We start from the raw sequence: 18,158 nt of genomic DNA, 5'->3' as shown, positions 1-18,158 counted from the left end.
CTTTAGAAAAGATGAAAAAAGACACTGACACTGCCAAACCAATGGGAACTTTGCAATCGGAAGCTCCCAGAAGTTCGTTTTGTTACTCCTCTTATAGGGGCACCTCTAGAGGCGTCAACACAGATAATGCCTCCACTTCATACAAAAGTCCCACACAAACCTCCTCTACCAGAGGTTATTACAAAGGAGGCTACAGGGGCAATACCAACAAAGGTAGGGGCAAAACTACCAATACTCGTACAGCCACCACGTCAAAACAATGACTTCCCGTCGCTCCCCCTGGACAATTCTACTCCAGTTGGGGGATGATTAACCCAGTTCCTACCTGTCTGGAACAATATCACCACAGACAGGTCGGGGAGACAAATTATACACTCTGGTTATTGCCTGGAGCACACTCCGACTCCCCCAAACATACCACCCAAACAGCGTCCAATGTCAGCAGAACATTTAGCGCTTCGAAAACAAGAGTTGCTTTCCCTACTGCACAAACATGCAATAGAGCCAGTTCCCCTTCAGCATCAAAACACAGGGGTTTACTCCCTGTATTTTCTCATTCCAAACCCTGAGGCCCATCTTAGACCTCAGATCATTAAACCACTACATACAATCAGACCATTTCCACATGGTCACTCTTCAGCAAATCCTTCCCCTACTCATACAAGGCGATTTCCTTGCCACCTTAGATCTCAAGGATACCTACTTCCACATTCCCATTCATCCTGCTCACAGGAAATATCTTTGATTTGTAGTGGACGGTCAGCATTATCAATTCAAGGTTCTCCCATTCGGAGTCACCACAGCACAAAATGTCTGGCAGCAGTAGTAGCCCACTTAAGAAGACAACAAATTCACTTCTTCCCATACTTGGACGACTGGCTCATAAAAGCCAAGTTGCAAACCCAGTGTGTAAATCACACGCGCACCACAATCCAACTACTCCACGACTTAGGGTTTACAATAAACCTCACAAAGTCTCGCCTCCAACCGTCCCACATCCAACAATATCTAGGTGCACAATAGACACCTCAAAAGGCCTTGAATATCCCAGTCCAGCCAGGATAGCAAGCATGCAGACCTTAAAACAACATTCGAGCCGCAACACTCCCTTCCAGCTCGAGTGTTTATGCAACTAATAGGGGTGATGGCCTCTTGCATATTCATTGTACCTCATGCAAGACTTCAAATGCGCCCCTTACAGGAATGCTTAGCACGTCAGTGGAACCAAGCTCAAGGTCAGCTAACAGATCTGGTGTCTAGAGTGGTTTGCTGGTCTAGGATTAGCTTTGCTCTCAGTAGAGCTCGTCTGGTTATCCACAAGCTGTCCGTCAGGTGCCAGTAGCGGGTCTCGTCATGGGTTGGTTGTGTGCTGACAGCATTGCTCGAGCAGCTGGTCACAGTTCTAAGGTCGCTGCGCCCATGGATGTGATGGGGGGCACGCTGGCTGGGTGCCCGGCGAGAAATGGTACTTGCCAGCTCGCCCATGTGCCTCTCGGCTGAGACTTGATGTTTTGCTTTTGGCGGGAGCGTGGGAGGCTAAGAGGGGATCCCATGGAGGGCAGTGTGTGGGCTGAGCTCCTGCGTGTGTGCCAGGGGCAGTGCCAGCTCGCCATCTGCTCTCGGTGCTTCGTGCTACGGCGGCCACCCGCTCCCACCCCCCTCCAGACTCAATGGAGCACCCCCCCTGCACGAGCAGAACGTGTGCCCTTCGAGACTCACTAGAGACCCCCCCGCACGAGCAGGACGTGTGCCCTTCCATGCTGCCCCCCATGCAGGGCCTGGCACTGGGCCAGCAGCCTGTCCTTGGTAGAACTCAAGGCCTCTGGCAGTCATGACGAGGGTAGTGATGGCCCTGGCCTGTGCCCCCATCCCTGTCACTCAGAGTGTCACCCCCTCCTGGCCAACTCTCATCTCCTTTACACTCCCTCCTTCCTGTAACCCCATCACCCGCTGCACCCCTCTGTCACACCATCACCCCCTGCACCCCTCTCTGACACCATCACTCCCCCTGCACCCCTCTGTCCCACCATCACTCCCTGCACCCCTCTGTCACACCATCACCCCCTGCACCCATCTCTGACACCATCACTCCCCCTGCACCCCTCTGTCACACCATCACCCCCTGCACCCCTCTCTGACACCATCACTCCCCCTGCACCCCTCTGTCACACCATCACCCCCTGCACCCCTCTGTCCCACCATCACTCCCCCTGCATCCCTCTGTCCCACCATCACTCTCCCTGCATCCCTCTGTCCCATCACTCCTCTGCACCCCTCTGTCACACCTCCTGCATCCCTCTTTCATACCATCACTCCTCCTGCATCCCTCTGTCCCACCATCACTCCCCTGCACCCCTCTGTCACACCTCCTGCACCCGTCTGTCCCATCATCACTCCCTGCACCCCTCTGTCACACCATCACCCCCTGCACCCCTCTCTGACACCATCACTCCCCCTGCACCCCTCTGTCACACCATCACCCCCTGCACCCCTCTCTGACACCATCACTCCCCCTGCATCCCTCTGTCCCACCATCACTCTCCCTGCATCCCTCTGTCCCACCATTACTCCCCTGCACCCCTCTGTCACACCATCACTCCCCTGCACCCCTCTGTCACACCATCACCCGCTGCACCCCTCTGTCACACCATCACCCCCTGCACCCCTCTCTGACACCATCACTCCCCCTGCACCCCTCTGTTCCACCATCACTCTCCCTGCATCCCTCTGTCCCACCATCACTCCCTGCACCCCTCTGTCACACCATCACCCCCTGCACCCCTCTCTGACACCATCACTCCCCCTGCACCCCTCTGTCCCACCATCACTCCCTGCACCCCTCTGTCACACCATCACCCCCTGCACCCCTCTGTCACACCATCACCCCCTGCACCCCTCTCTGACACCATCACTCCCCCTGCATCCCTCTGTCCCACCATCACTCTCCCTGCATCCCTCTGTCCCACCATCACTCCCCTGCACCCCTCTGTCACACCATCACTCCCCTGCACCCCTCTGTCACACCATCACCCGCTGCACCCCTCTGTCACACCATCACTCCCCCTGCACCCCTCTGTTCCACATCACTCTCCCTGCATCCCTCTGTCCCACCATCACTCCCTGCACCCCTCTGTCACACCATCACTCTCCCTGCATCCCTCTGTCCCACCATCACTCCCTGCACCCCTCTGTCACACCATCACGCCCTGCATCCCTCTGTCCCACCATCACACCCTGCACCTCTCTGTCACACCATCACTCTCCCTGCATCCCTCTGTCCCACCATCACTCCCCCTGCATCCCTCTGTCACACCATCACTTCCCCTGCATCCCTCTGTCCCACCATCACCCCCTGCATCCCTCTGTCATACCATCGCCTGCTGCACCCATTAGCTCTCAGCTCAGCCTGGAGAGTGGCTGCTGCTTGAGGTATGTTTTGATATTGGATACTATAATATTCACTGGACTCTAGCATCTCGTCCCATAATGCTTTGCAGGGCCTTGGGTTGGGATTGTATTTTTGCCCATAACTGTGCTCTGGGTGGTCCTAGGAGGATGGGACCACCACCGAATCGTTCAGCATGATGTGCTCTTTGTGTAAAAGGAATCTGCTTGGTTCTCTCCCTCTTTAGCATGTTAAGATAGAGTTACTTGTTGCTTTACCAAAGGTACATGAGGTTTCTGTTTTACTAATTGGAATGTGACTCTTTTTTTTGTTCAACTCCGTGTAATTCGATGTAGTGGTAGTCTGCCAACTTCGCCCACACTTTGTGACACCATTACTTCTCTGTCACACCATCACCCCCCTGCACCTCTGTCGCACCATCACCCCCCTGCACCTCTGTCGCACCATCACCCCCCTGCACCTCTGTCACACTATCACTCCCCTGCACCCCTCTGTCACACCATCACCCCCTGCACCCCTCTCTGACACCATCACTCTCCCTGCACCCCTCTGTCACACCATCACCCCCTGCACCCCTCTCTGACACCATCACTCCCCCTGCATCCCTCTGTCCCACCATCACTCTCCCTGCATCCCTCTGTCCCACCATTACTCCCCTGCACCCCTCTGTCACACCATCACCCGCTGCACCCCTCTGTCACACCATCACCCCCTGCACCCCTCTCTGACACCATCACTCCCCCTGCACCCCTCTGTTCCACCATCACTCTCCCTGCATCCCTCTGTCCCACCATCACTCCCTGCACCCCTCTGTCACACCATCACCCCCTGCACCCCTCTCTGACACCATCACTCCCCCTGCACCCCTCTGTCCCACCATCACTCCCTGCACCCCTCTGTCACACCATCACCCCCTGCACCCCTCTCTGACACCATCACTCCCCCTGCACCCCTCTGTCACACCATCACCCCCTGCACCCCTCTCTGACACCATCACTCCCCCTGCATCCCTCTGTCCCACCATCACTCTCCCTGCATCCCTCTGTCCCACCATCACTCCCCTGCACCCCTCTGTCACACCATCACTCCCCTGCACCCCTCTGTCACACCATCACCCGCTGCACCCCTCTGTTCCACATCACTCTCCCTGCATCCCTCTGTCCCACCATCACTCCCTGCACCCCTCTGTCACACCATCACTCTCCCTGCATCCCTCTGTCCCACCATCACTCCCTGCACCCCTCTGTCACACCATCACCCCCTGCATCCCTCTGTCCCACCATCACACCCTGCACCTCTCTGTCACACCATCACTCTCCCTGCATCCCTCTGTCCCACCATCACTCCCCCTGCATCCCTCTGTCACACCATCACTCCCCCTGCATCCCTCTGTCCCACCATCACCCCCTGCATCCCTCTGTCATACCATCGCCTGCTGCACCCATTAGCTCTCAGCTCAGCCTGGAGAGTGGCTGCTGCTTGAGGTATGTTTTGATATTGGATACTATAATATTCACTGGACTCTAGCATCTCGTCCCATAATGCTTTGCAGGGCCTTGGGTTGGGATTGTATTTTTGCCCATAACTGTGCTCTGGGTGGTCCTAGGAGGATGGGACCACCACCGAATCGTTCAGCATGATCTGCTCTTTGTGTAAAAGGAATCTGCTTGGTTCTCTCCCTCTTTAGCATGTTAAGATAGAGTTACTTGTTGCTTTACCAAAGGTACATGAGGTTTCTGTTTTACTAATTGGAATGTGACTCTTTTTTTTGTTCAACTCCGTGTAATTCGATGTAGTGGTAGTCTGCCAACTTCGCCCACACTTTGTGACACCATTACTTCTCTGTCACACCATCACCCCCTGCACCTCTGTCACACCATCACCCCCCTGCACCTCTGTCGCACCATCCCCCCCCTGCACCTCTGTCGCACCATCACCCCCCTGCACCTCTGTCACACTATCACTCCCCTGCACTCCTCTGTCACACCATCACCCCCTGCACCCCTCTATGACACCATCACTCCCCCTGCACCCCTCTGTCACACCATCACCCCCTGCACCCCTCTGTCACACCATCACTCTCCCTGCATCCCTCTGTCCCACCATCACTCCCTGCACCCCTCTCTGACACCATCACTCCCCCTGCACCCCTCTGTCACACCATCACCCCCTGCACCCCTCTGTCACACCATCACTCTCCCTGCATCCCTCTGTCGCACCATCACCCCCCTGCACCTCTGTCACACTATCACTCCCCTGCACTCCTCTGTCACACTATCACCCCCCTGCACCTCTGTCACACTATCACTCCCCTGCACTCCTCTGTCACACCATCACCCCCTGCACCCCTCTATGACACCATCACTCCCCCTGCACCCCTCTGTCACACCATCACCCCCTGCACCCCTCTGTCACACCATCACTCTCCCTGCATCCCTCTGTCCCACCATCACTCCCTGCACCCCTCTCTGACACCATCACTCCCCCTGCACCCCTCTGTCACACCATCACCCCCTGCACCCCTCTGTCACACCATCACTCTCCCTGCATCCCTCTGTCGCACCATCACCCCCCTGCACCTCTGTCACACTATCACTCCCCTGCACTCCTCTGTCACACTATCACCCCCCTGCACCTCTGTCACACTATCACTCCCCTGCACTCCTCTGTCACACTATCACCCCCCTGCACCTCTGTCACACTATCACTCCCCTGCACTCCTCTGTCGCACCATCACCCCCCTGCACCTCTGTCACACTATCACTCCCTGCACCCCTCTGTCATACCATCAAATTAAACAAAAAAAAGTTTCCAATGGAAAGTGTCAGCATCATAATTTAACATTGCTTTATGTTCTTGTGCGGGTGTGTATATGTTGTCAGATCAAACTTTTCTTGAATAAACTGTGCGAACATTGAGGCGCCATCTTCTCTCTCCTGACACCTTTCTTTTCTCACCCAGCCTCTACTCCTCCCCATCCGGTGGACCGACCCTGCCTGCGGCTGAAAGTCTACGTGCGGCCGACGAGTGAGTGCCGTCCGTTGTGATGGGGATTCTGAAACGATACAGTGGGAAGAGAACAAATAACACTTATTCCATGAAGATGCCTGCAGTGTGTGTGTCCCGCACCCACAAGCTGTCCTTGTATCCAAGAGCCACCTCCTACTTTGAATGTTGTCACCGACAGACACCTTCCCAAGCACACACTGTGGCACATGCACCCCTAAAACCCCGTTCTCCACGCTCAGCAACCAGCAACGCTTCCCAATTCCAGCATATACTCACTCATATCTATATCCAGGGCCGGATTGGGATCACAATTCAGCCTGGGTACTCCTAAGAAAGTGGCCCACATTCCCGAAATATTCATTTAGCACCAATTGATCAGTCTCATTTGGCACATGTTTATAGAAATGTTTGGTAATTTTAACATTTTATAGCTTATAGAGCCAGGAGTTGGGTAAAAACTAGGAGCACTGAGATATAGCCCGCTCTGCAACTGCACACAACGCGGGACCCCTTTGCAGCATACGGATCACTGAAAAAATATCAAGGGACAAAATATCGACTTGCAAAAATATCGTGGACAAAATATCGACAGTCAAAATATCGAGTTTGTATCTACAAACAGGTAAGTACAAAAATATCGAGTACAAAATATCGTTTACAATAATATAGTTATAAAAAATATCGACTTTATTAAAAACAGTGTTTAATTAAATAAACATTAAAATTTAATTACTAAAATATACTTAAAAATACTTAAATTAACTTATACTAATTAAATAATAAATGAAAATAATAAAAATAATTTTTTACTATCATATTTGTTAAAACATATATATATAGTAACATACTATAATTAAATAAGATACTATTATATTACGGTACAATACCAGAAGTGTAAAAAATACTATTCCCACTCCAAAGAGTATCGACGGTCACATTATCGACTTGCTAAAATATCATTAAAAAACTGAAAACTGACCCTGAACCCTAAAAATACCCCTTTACGCATAAACTGAAAACTGACCCTGAACCCTAAAAATACCCCTTTACCCAAAAACCCAAAACTGACCCTGAACCCTAAAAATACCCCTTTACCCATAAACTGAAAACTGACCCTGAACCCTAAAAATACCCCTTTACCCAAAAACCCAAAACTGACCCTGAACCCTAAAAATATCCCTTTACCCTAAAACTGAAAACTGACCCTGAACCCTAAAAATACCCCTTTACCCAAAAACCCCAAACTGACCCTGAACCCTAAAAATACCTTTTTACCCTAAAACTGAAAACTGACCCTGAACCCTAAAAATGCCCCTTTACCCAAAAACTGAAAACTGACCCTGAACCCTAAAAATACCCCTTTACCCATAAACTGAAAACTGACCCTGAACCCTAAAAATACTCCTTTACCCAAAATTAATCAATATTATTTAATTACCAATTAATTATTAATTAACAATAACAGAGACCGAGCACGATTGGTGCTCGGTCTCCCTAGAAGATCATCTGCTAAACAGGCGCTTGCCAAGCTTCACTGGCTCCCTATCAAAGAGAGAATCATATTCAAGACTCTATGCTATGCATACCGCATTGCTCAAAATAAAGGCCCTGGCTACCTGAGAGATCTTATTACCATCCATAGGCCGATTAGAGACCTCAGATCGTCGGGCATGATGCTATTCAAAATACCCCGCATCACAAAAGCTAAGATGGGCGGAAAATCCTTCCGCTACCTGGCCACCAAATTTTGGAATGCTCTGCCGATCCATCTGCGGATGGAGCCATCTGAAAAGAGTTTTAGAGCTAAACTCAAAACCCATCTATTTCCTAGACACTAGCCTCATCTCCCAAGGTTCTTTGCTCCTCTAATGGGTTTGCATTTGCAGTCAGCGCGGGGACACACAGTTTTGTGCAGCCAGGCGCTTAATAAATGCTTATTATTATTTATTATTATTATTAAGCACATTAGCTGTAATTAATTTAATAATTAATATTATTTTTTCCCAATTAATTACTTAACAATAACACAAAATTATATATATAATTACCAATTAATTACTAATAAAAATATGTACAAAATTATAATAATTAATTAACGAATGAATATTAATTAATTATCAATTAATTATTAATTAAAAATATTTTACAAACATATATTAATTAATTAATTATTATTAAATTACTTCCCACCCTATTCCCCTATAAACCCACAACCCGCTACAGAATTACATTACGCAATTATTATAAAAACAAAATTCATTTAATAAAATATTTTATAACATTAATACACACTTTTCACACATATTATTACATAATAATACACTATAAAATATTATATATTATAAAAAATTCGATATTTTTGCTATCTATATTTTATACAGTCGATATTACTTCACTTACCTTAAAAACAATATTTTTGTAGTCGATATTCTGTCCAGTCGATATTTTGTCCAGTCTATATTTAAAAGTCGATATTATGTCCAGTCGATATTTTGGAGTCGATATTTTGTCTGTGCACCGCAGCATACATCACTGCTGCTCCCTCTCTTTGTTCATCAACTTCCTCTGGGTGCTCCACATCGAGAACATGAACACACTGGGCCTATCCCCCTAGACAGTCTCACCTACAGGGCCAAGCACACTCCTTCCCTCTCTCCGCAGGCCGGCCAGCTTCTGTGCTCTTTAGGTAGATCCCAGCTCTTCCCACAGAAAATGTGACTTCAAGTGGTGTCCCCTGACATATGGGAGAATGAATGACTGGCTGACAGGCAGACCCCTAGCCTGCTCACATAGCTCTACAGGTACTCTGCTGATGTGCGCACTCCCTTCCTTGGTCAAGAAGAACGCAACACTTGAACAAAGTGGGGTGGTTATAACCTCACTTTTGTGCACAGTTTCCAGCGCAAGTATATGGAACAGCTATCTAAGGTTTCAAAACCAATTTGGGCAGGTTCTCTTGTATATGTCATTTACAGGCTGCTCTTCAGGCACAGCCTTTGTGCAAAGTGATATTTCTCACAGCAAGTAGCAAATGGATTGGCTCCAAGGACAGTTATCCAAAACGTGGGCACATGGAAGTGTGAGTTCTCTGCACCTGGCTGTCATCAGCCCTCCTGAAGCAGTAATAAGAGACAGACCAAAAGGCTGGCCCGGCCGAGAGTCGCACCGATCTTGAGCAACAGAAACTGCAGGCATCCACCTACTTACCATCCACCAAATAATAGTGCTCACACAAAACTAATCTGCAGCCCTTTGATAACAAGATTGGTGCTGAATTCCTAACAGTAGCCTTCTCCATGTTCCCCACTTGTGTCTAGGTCTCCACCCTCCAGCCATAGGAATGCAGGCAATACACTTCCATTGTCTGAGGATGCTATACTCATCCTCCATCTTGTACCTTGCTACAACAAAGGGCATCTAAAAAGGATCACACAGGCACCAGTGTCCAGATTCATACCACACTCAAATTCCTACTACCATACATGGGCTACTCATGCACTACACTTACATGTACTCAATATGCACATGGGACAACAGTACAAGGTTCTGGATTTTACATAACACAAAAAAATGGGTCAGTAAACCATGCTCCCACTAACACAAAGAAAAGGGTCTGGTCACACTACAAACTTGCACAACTCTTTAAGCTGGCACCACCATATTTTGTTATGTACCCAGGACAGAGACTGTAGCCTTGAGATGAAAGTACAACTAGACCTAGTAATAGGGTTGGAAATATTCAAGTACTATGAAGCTTTCTGGCTTCAGTATATGCTCAAGAAATGCACATTTATTCAAAACAAATCCCAGGTTGTAAATAATTATGAGTCACCCAACAACATAGTAGTTTCTCCTGTGTTGAGCAGATGGTTTTATTCAATGGCATTAGTTGTATTGAATGACTAAGATCAACACACATCCTGATACTGGCAGAAATGTTATAAGCAACCACAATGCTTGCCACCCATGCTAGAGCCTCTGTGTGCTCATTCACCGATTCTCCCCATACGTTTTAGTAAATGTCCAATTGTTTAAAGAACACCTCACATTTTTATTTGGCACATTTCTAGGGAGCTCGTCATATTGGTAAACATGGAATTGGAGATTACCAGTTGTGCACCTCCTCACACTATCCTTCATTCATTGCTTAATTTGTAGTAGAATAAGTGCTGGGGCCAAAAGTTTAATACAGAAGTCTGTTGCCGGTGCTATTGAAGGCCAAGGTGCTAAATACCAAGGCTACATAGTGTTGGTAGCATATAATGCCTCTTAACTTGCCTTTTTATCTCACTCTTGCAGGTTACATTTCATCCTTGCTTTCTGTGTTTGTTACTATTTTCCTAGCTTTCTTTTACTCCTCCATTTCCCCTTTTATGTTTTTCTCTCCTTTGGCTGGATCAAAGTTTGTTGAGTAGCAGTGTGTGCCACTCCCAAAAAATGATTGCCAGTGGGCCACACCTGTAACCACTGGCTCAAATTAAGCACTGCCTGCACTGCATACCAAGGCACCTCTGGCATATCCTTTGCTAACATACCCATGCTTGGCAGTCGTTCACTTCTGAGATTGACAACCCTTCACCTTTTGGCCCTAGTTACCTTTTACCTATATTGGTCTACATCCCTATTACGGAACAGACAATACAATCCCAACAATTAATACTACCACGCATCAAATACTCTCATATTCCTAACATTAAACCTACTTTCAACAGTACCTCAAATCCCTTATACTCACTGTTCACACCTGATACTAAACTGTGCCCTTAACAGTACCTCACACCTAATACAAACTATCACATGTAATACTAACCTACTCACTAACACAACCTAAGACCAGATACTACTTCATGAACTCATATTAGAGCATACAATACTGCCCAACCTCACTACTACCCACATCTGACACTACAACAAAGCTTCAATATGACAGCAGATTTTATAATACCCTGCTACTAACACGTTATACAAAATCACACTTCTGACTCTGCATATCACCATAAACTGCCCCACAAGATGTAAAACTGCACCACATCTTTTACTACTCCACCTCGAAAACTACCATCTCTAACAGGGCCTCACCTACAACTTTATCCCATCTCTGACACTCTTGATACTCATCCGCACCAACACCATCCTGCCTCTGCCATTTTGCCACTGAGGAAAACACCATGCGTCTGACACTACCCACTTATGACACTACTACATCTGTAGCACTAGGCTACCTCTGCCACTACCCGCCTCTTTTGCTACTTGCATCTGACATTACCCTGCCACTAACATAATTTAACCTTTGAGACTTATGGTCTGTGACACTTCTCTCTCTCTGATACTGCCGCACCTCTGAGACTCGTACCCCACTGCTGCCTCATCCATGGCTAACAGGAGTCATCCTCTGACACTCCTTGTGGCTGTACCTCACACCTGACACTACCTCAGCTTTAAACTGCCCACCTCTGATACTACCTAGCTGATCAAGCTACCTCACTTTTTATAGTACCTATATCTGATAGTACCTTGCTGCTATTAGTTTAGCCTTGATAACACCCCAATGTTAACACTACCTCACCTTATTTATTTTATTTATTTATTTAATGAGATTTATATAGTGCTGGCTAGACCCGTAGGTATCGGAGCGCTTTACATTCGGTTAAACAATGTTACAGACAATGATGATAATTACAAATTACGTCAAACTAAGCAACACAATGAAAGAGGAAGGAAAGGTGAGAGAAGTAGGAAGGAGGTGGGGGAAGGGGGGAGTGTGACAGGGGGAGGGAGGGAAAAGACGGCAGGAGAGACAAAGCGAAGTCTGCCCAAAGAGCGACTGGGTAGGTGACGTCCGAGTAGGGAGTGCCTAGCCCGTCACCCCTATAGCTAAACAAGGTAGCACCATTAGTCATCAGTCAAATATCTAGGTCTCAACTGATGAGGGAAAGTTCACATAAGGAAGTCCAATGGATTAACATGGTGGTAACTATGAGCAAGGATGGGTGAGGGCAGGGGTCAGTAGCTGGAAAGAAGAGAAGAGTAGAGCGGTAGGGGGTAGGATGAAGGGGGAGGAGAAGAGATGAGGTCAAGGAGAGACCTTAGCTACTATCCACCAAATACTACCCTGTGCTGATATTACCTGACCCTTTAAACCACCTACTTCTGATACCTTGCCATCCCTGATTTTACTCTACCTCAGAGACTACCCCACCTCTGTTTCGACCCCACTCCTGGTACAACCTCATCTTGAAATTACTCTACCTCTGATACAAATATATTGCAAAAACTACTCACCTCTGATACTACAACATTGCTGTTAACACCTCAACTTTTACACCACCGACCTCTGATACTACGCCACCCTAGACATTGCCCTACCTTGGTAACTTCCCCACCTCAGATTCTACCCACTGCTGTTACAACCTCACATTTGATACTGCCCACCTCTGACATTGATCCACCTTCGATGCAAGCCTGATTTTGTACAACCCGCTCTTGACACCACATCTCCATCACACTGGCTTTGTGCTTTTTGTCGCGCCTCTGGCTGGCTCTGCGCTTGGACTTGCTGCTGCAGTAACGATAATCAATGAACGGAAAGCACTGGAGCCTAACAATGCTTGTTTCTTTCTCTTACAGATGAGTCGCTGTTCGAGTCCCCAGAACCTATTTTCACCAGCAATAACTGCAGCCGCTGCCTGCACATATCACAATTAGGCCTTGTGCTTGCACTGCTCTGGAATCTGCTCGGATCCTAGCGCCTGGAAGACAGCAGCAATTTCAATAATAAACCCAGAGGGAGCATCTGTGACTCTTGTAATGGGGCGTTATGGCCTTCAGCGGGATTCAACCGGCCTCAGCAGGACTCAACCCACTTCAGAGAGAGTCAACCGTTCTCAGCAGGACTCAACCCGATTCAGAGAGAGTCAACCGGTCTCAGCAGGACTCAACCTGTTTAAGCAAGGGTCAACCGGTCTCAGCAGGACTCAACACGCTTCAGCGAGAGTCAACCAGTCTCAGCAGGACTCAACCTGTTTCAGCGAGAGTCAACTGTCTCAGCAGGACTCAACCCGCTTCAGCGAGAGTCAACTGTCTCAGCAGGACTCAACCCGCTTCAGCGAGAGTCAACTGTCTCAGCAGGGCTCAACTGTTCTCAGCTGGACTCATTGGCACTCAGATGGACTATATCCTGCACAGGAGATTGGGGCTCTGTCCAACTTCTGTCCTTGTCTTGATCCTTCGCAATGATTCTGATGTTTTCTTCTAACTTCTATCCCTTGTTCCACCTCATTGTGCCTGAAATACATGAGCCAGTCAGAAGACCCCTACCTATTCATCCCCGGATTATGTGAAGGTGATGTAATTCATGGCATATATCATTGGTCTTCTCCTGTTGCTCAACTGTGAGGTAGGTTTAATCACCTTAAATAAGACATGATATGATTGGCCCCTGGTGGGTTAAGATATGAAACAGGGGTTCCTGATTGCCCAGCGGCACTTCACAGATTCATTTCCTTGGGGGAAGTCCTACCATGGGTCCCCCGTACCAATAACTTGCACTGATGACCTGTTGTTGCACCGTTGGCCAATTCTTACTCCTCACACTTCTTTTGAATCTGTCTGTAAGCTGTTGGATTTACTCCTGTCTTCACCAACGAGTATCCGCCACGCTGCTGCATGCCTTCCACACGCCTGCACACAGCTGAGTCTTGTTTTAGAGAAGACAATAAGAGAATGCCTTGAATCTGGCACATGCTCCAGGTTCACAGTTCAATGGGAGCAGACAGAGAAAGAATTGAGCTGTTTCGGCATTGAGGGGTCTTCTTAAGGCACATGGCGAACAGATCGGAAAGCAATGGTGCTGTAGCAGAACACCCACACGGGTGCGTGTTCATTTTGAGGAACTCTGGATAACTGAGGATTGGGCTCAACCCGTTGCAGCGAGAGTTAACTGGTCTCAGCAGGGCTCAACCGATCTCAGCAGGACTCATTGGCACTCAGATAGACTATATAGGGTTCAGCGATGCTCAGCAGGACTTAGTGAGCCTCTACGGTAATGCCACAGTATCCTCAGTCAGATCTGCTCTCTGATTTCTCGTTTCCAATACGCAATGAAGCAGATTTGTCCAAACATGCGAAGAGGAGCCAGGAAGGTCACTTCTGACATTGCACCCTTCCTCTGCTATGCGACGCACGTGTTGTCGTGGAGCCTGAAGACTCAAAAGATACAGTGGAGAAAATCTGTCTTTCGAGCACCAAGGACTGATGCTTCTCGAAGGAGTTGTTGTTTAAAGCAGTGTTTTTAATTTAAAGAATGAAAATCTGGACACGGAGACGAGGACAGATTTGATGAGCTACTTCTCAGAAGCTCATTCTAGTGCGGGTTGTGGGTGTTGGCAGTTGGGGCTCCGCCCCCACATCTGGTGACTGCTGTTCTCCTGTCCCATTTGGTCCAAGGGACGAGGGTGGCTTGTAGATGGCACTACCTTTGACATATGAATGTTGGGGGGTCTTTGCTAGTGGCTGGAGTCATGTTGACAAGGACCAAGAGGTTTTTTAGGGCCATGACTCTTGCCCTCGGCCAGTGTAGGATCTTCCTGGTATTGAGTATCCTGTACCATGCACCGCTGTGAAGGTTTCTATACTACTTTGGGGCCCCATTCTCTTTCTTGGACTTCAAGACAGTGATGTTTGTGCTTACGTCTCTTAAATGTTTTTAGTCCACTTGGGATGAAGACACCTCCTTTTTACATTTCTAGAACAGCTGCAATGTCTTTGAATTTTCTGTATTCTTTCCTGTGTCCGTCACAGGGGATCGGGCTCTGCCCAACTTCTGCCCTACTTTCCGCAATGATTCTGATCTTTTCTTAAGACTTCTATCCCTTCTTCCACCTCATTGTGCCTGAAACACTTGAGCCAGTCAGAAGATCCCTACCTGTTCATCCCCAGATGATGTGAAGGTGATGTCATTCATGGCCTGTATCATTGGTCCTCTCCTGTTGGTTGCTGAACTCTGATGTAGGTTTGTTCACCTTAAGTAAGACACAAGATGATTGGCCCCTGGTGGGGTAAGATATGAAACAGTGGTTCCTGATTGCCCAGAGGCCCCTCATTGATTCACTTCAATGGGGGAAGTCCTCCCATGGGTCCCCTGTATCAATACCTTGCACTGACGACCTGTTGTTGCACACTTTGCCAATTCTTACTCCTCAAAATTCTTTTGATTCTGTCTGTAAGCTGTTGTATTTACTCCTATCTTCACCAATGAGTATCTGCCACTCTCCAGCATGCCTTCCACACACCTGCACACAGCTGGGTCTTGATTTAGAGAAGGTGATGGGAGAATGCCTTGAAAATGGCACATGTAGGTTCATAGGTCAATGGGAGCAGAGAGAGGAAGAATTGAGCTGTTTCGGCATTGAGGGGTCTTCATCAGGCACATGGTGAACAGATCGGGAAGCAATCATTCAGTAGCAGAACACCCGTACGGGTGCGTGTTCTTTGTTAGGAACTGTGGAGGCCTGAGGATTTGAAATGTGAGACACATTGGTGCATCATCTGTAAGAGCAGATGCCACTAGGCTGAATTGGAAGGAGGACCACACCAGTTGTCCTCAGGTTCGTCTAGCTCCATTAAATATGGTATTGTGAATAGGAATAAAGGGCACATTGATCTATGCCGCGTATGTTGTGTATTTAAAGTGTACAGATCTGTGCCGCATAGTCCTTGGAAGTTGTGCACTCCCTTGCAACAGGCAGTGTGCAGTTTGAAGCAGTTTTATATAGAGAGAAACAAAATATGATGGGTGTTAAACTTAAATAAATCTCAGCCACTGGTAATCCCTCTGGGATACTTTACAGAACTTTATTCCCCTCAATCCTGACAAGGACAATACTCCTTGTCCGTCTGCCTTGGTCCTGCTCCGATAGGAAGCTTCCACCCCCAACGGCAAGGCCACATCCCCTCTGAAAGGGACCACGGGCAACACCAGACAGGCAGTTCTGGAGCAGGACTAAGGCTGATTAGCCCCTGGTTGTTCCCTGGGTGAAGTAAGCAAAAACATAGTGGACTGAAAGCAGTCAACAGATTTCAAGGGGCCGAGATGAATTCAAGCCCTCCATCCATCCCTCCGTTTATTATTCTTGGGGTGTTCTGTGGAAGCAGGATACAACCTTGTGTACAGGAGGTGTACAGACGTGCATTGAGTATCGTATGGCGCAGTATGTGGTTGTGGACTGTGCCGGGTGTTGTAAGGAGCAGGGTTGTGCCCTTTGTATAAGTGGTGTAAAGATCTGTGCTGCTATTATATGGAGAAAGATACTGTGGGTCTTCACCCAGTGTTGTATAGGCTTGCACCGAGTGTATGGAAGTGGTCCCTGTGTGTAGTAAGCGTACAGGTCTTCGCCGGTGTTGTAGAGGCTTGGACCGAGTGTATATGGAGGTGGTCCCTGTGTGTAGTAAGCGTACAGGTCTTCGCCAGTGTTGTAGAGGCTTGCACCGAGTGTATGGAAGTGGTCCCTGTGTGTAGTAAGCGTACAGGTCTTCGCCGGTGTTGTAGAGGCTTGGACCGAGTGTGTATGGAGGTGGTCCCTGTGTGTAGTAAGCGTACAGGTCTTCGCCGGTGTTGTAGAGGCTTGGACCGAGTGTGTATGGAGGTGGTCTCTGTGTGTAGTAAGCACACAGGTCTTCGCCGGTGTTGTAGAGGCTTGCACCGAGTGTATGGAAGTGGTCCCTGTGTGTAGTAAGCATACAGGTCTTCGCCGGTGTTGTAGAGGCTTGGACCGAGTGTGTATGGAGGTGGTCCCTGTGTGTAGTAAGCGCACAGGTCTTCGCCGGTGTTGTAGAGGCTTGCACCGAGTGTATGGAAGTGGTCCCTGTGTGTAGTAAGCGTACAGGTCTTCGCCGGTGTTGTAGAGGCTTGGACCGAGTGTGTATGGAGGGGGTCCCTGTGTGTAGTAAGCGTACAGGTCTTCGCCGGTGTTGTAGAGGCTTGGACTGAGTGTGTATGGAGGTGGGCCCTGTGTGTAGTAAGCGTACAGGTCTTCGCTGGTGTTGTAGCGGCTTGGACCGAGTGTGTATGGAGGTGGGCCCTGTGTGTAGTAAGCGTACAGGTCTTCGCTGGTGTTGTAGCGGCTTGGACCGAGTGTGTATGGAGGTGGGCCCTGTGTGTAGTAAGCGTACAGGTCTTCGCCGGTGTTGTAGAGGCTTGGACCGAGTGTGTATGGAGGTGGGCCCTGTGTGTAGTAAGCGTACAGATCTTCGCCGGTGTTGTAGAGGCTTGGACCGAGTGTGTATGGAGGTGTTCCCTGTGTGTAGTAAGCGTACAGGTCTTCGCCAGTGTTGTAGAGGCTTGGACCGAGTGTGTATGGAGGTGGTCCCTGTGTGTAGTAAGCGTACAGGTCTTCGCCGGTGTTGTAGAGGCTTGGACCGAGTGTTTATGGAGGTGGGCCCTGTGTGTAGTAAGCGTACAGGTCTTCGCCGGTGTTGTAGAGGCTTGGACCGAGTGTGTATGGAGGTGGGCCCTGTGTGTAGTAAGCGTACAGGTCTCCTTCACCCGGTGTTGCAGAGGCTTGGACCGAGTGTGTATGGAGGTGGGCCCTGTGTGTAGTAAGCGTACAGGTCTTCGCCGGTGTTGTAGAGGCTTGGACCAAGTGTGTATGGAGGTGGGCCCTGTGTGTAGTAAGCGTACAGGTCTTCGCCGGTGTTGTAGAGGCTTGGACCGAGTGTGTATGGAGGTGGGCCCTGTGTGTAGTAA

At 48.7% G+C, this 18,158-nt stretch overlaps 1 protein-coding gene across 1 annotated transcript in view; it reads left to right on the top strand.

Annotated features, from left to right (window-relative positions):
* The window catches only part of EFNA2 (ephrin A2), a 218,835-nt gene extending 201,204 nt beyond the window's left edge, over positions 1-17,631 (top strand). The window contains exons 3-4 of the mRNA XM_086946670.1: positions 6,368-6,433; positions 13,043-17,631. Coding sequence (XP_086802796.1) covers positions 6,368-6,433; positions 13,043-13,161 — 185 coding nt within the window. The 3' untranslated portion in view covers positions 13,162-17,631. The remainder of the gene's footprint in view (positions 1-6,367; positions 6,434-13,042) is intronic.
* Positions 17,632-18,158: the final 527 nt, after the last annotated feature.

The sequence above is a fragment of the Lissotriton vulgaris genome, chromosome 12 (genome assembly GCF_964263255.1).
Source record: "Lissotriton vulgaris chromosome 12, aLisVul1.2, whole genome shotgun sequence".
In the NCBI taxonomy this organism is placed as follows: domain Eukaryota; kingdom Metazoa; phylum Chordata; class Amphibia; order Caudata; family Salamandridae; genus Lissotriton; species Lissotriton vulgaris.
The sequence above is the reverse complement of the archived record's forward strand: the minus strand, read 5'-3'. Positions and strand labels throughout refer to the sequence as shown.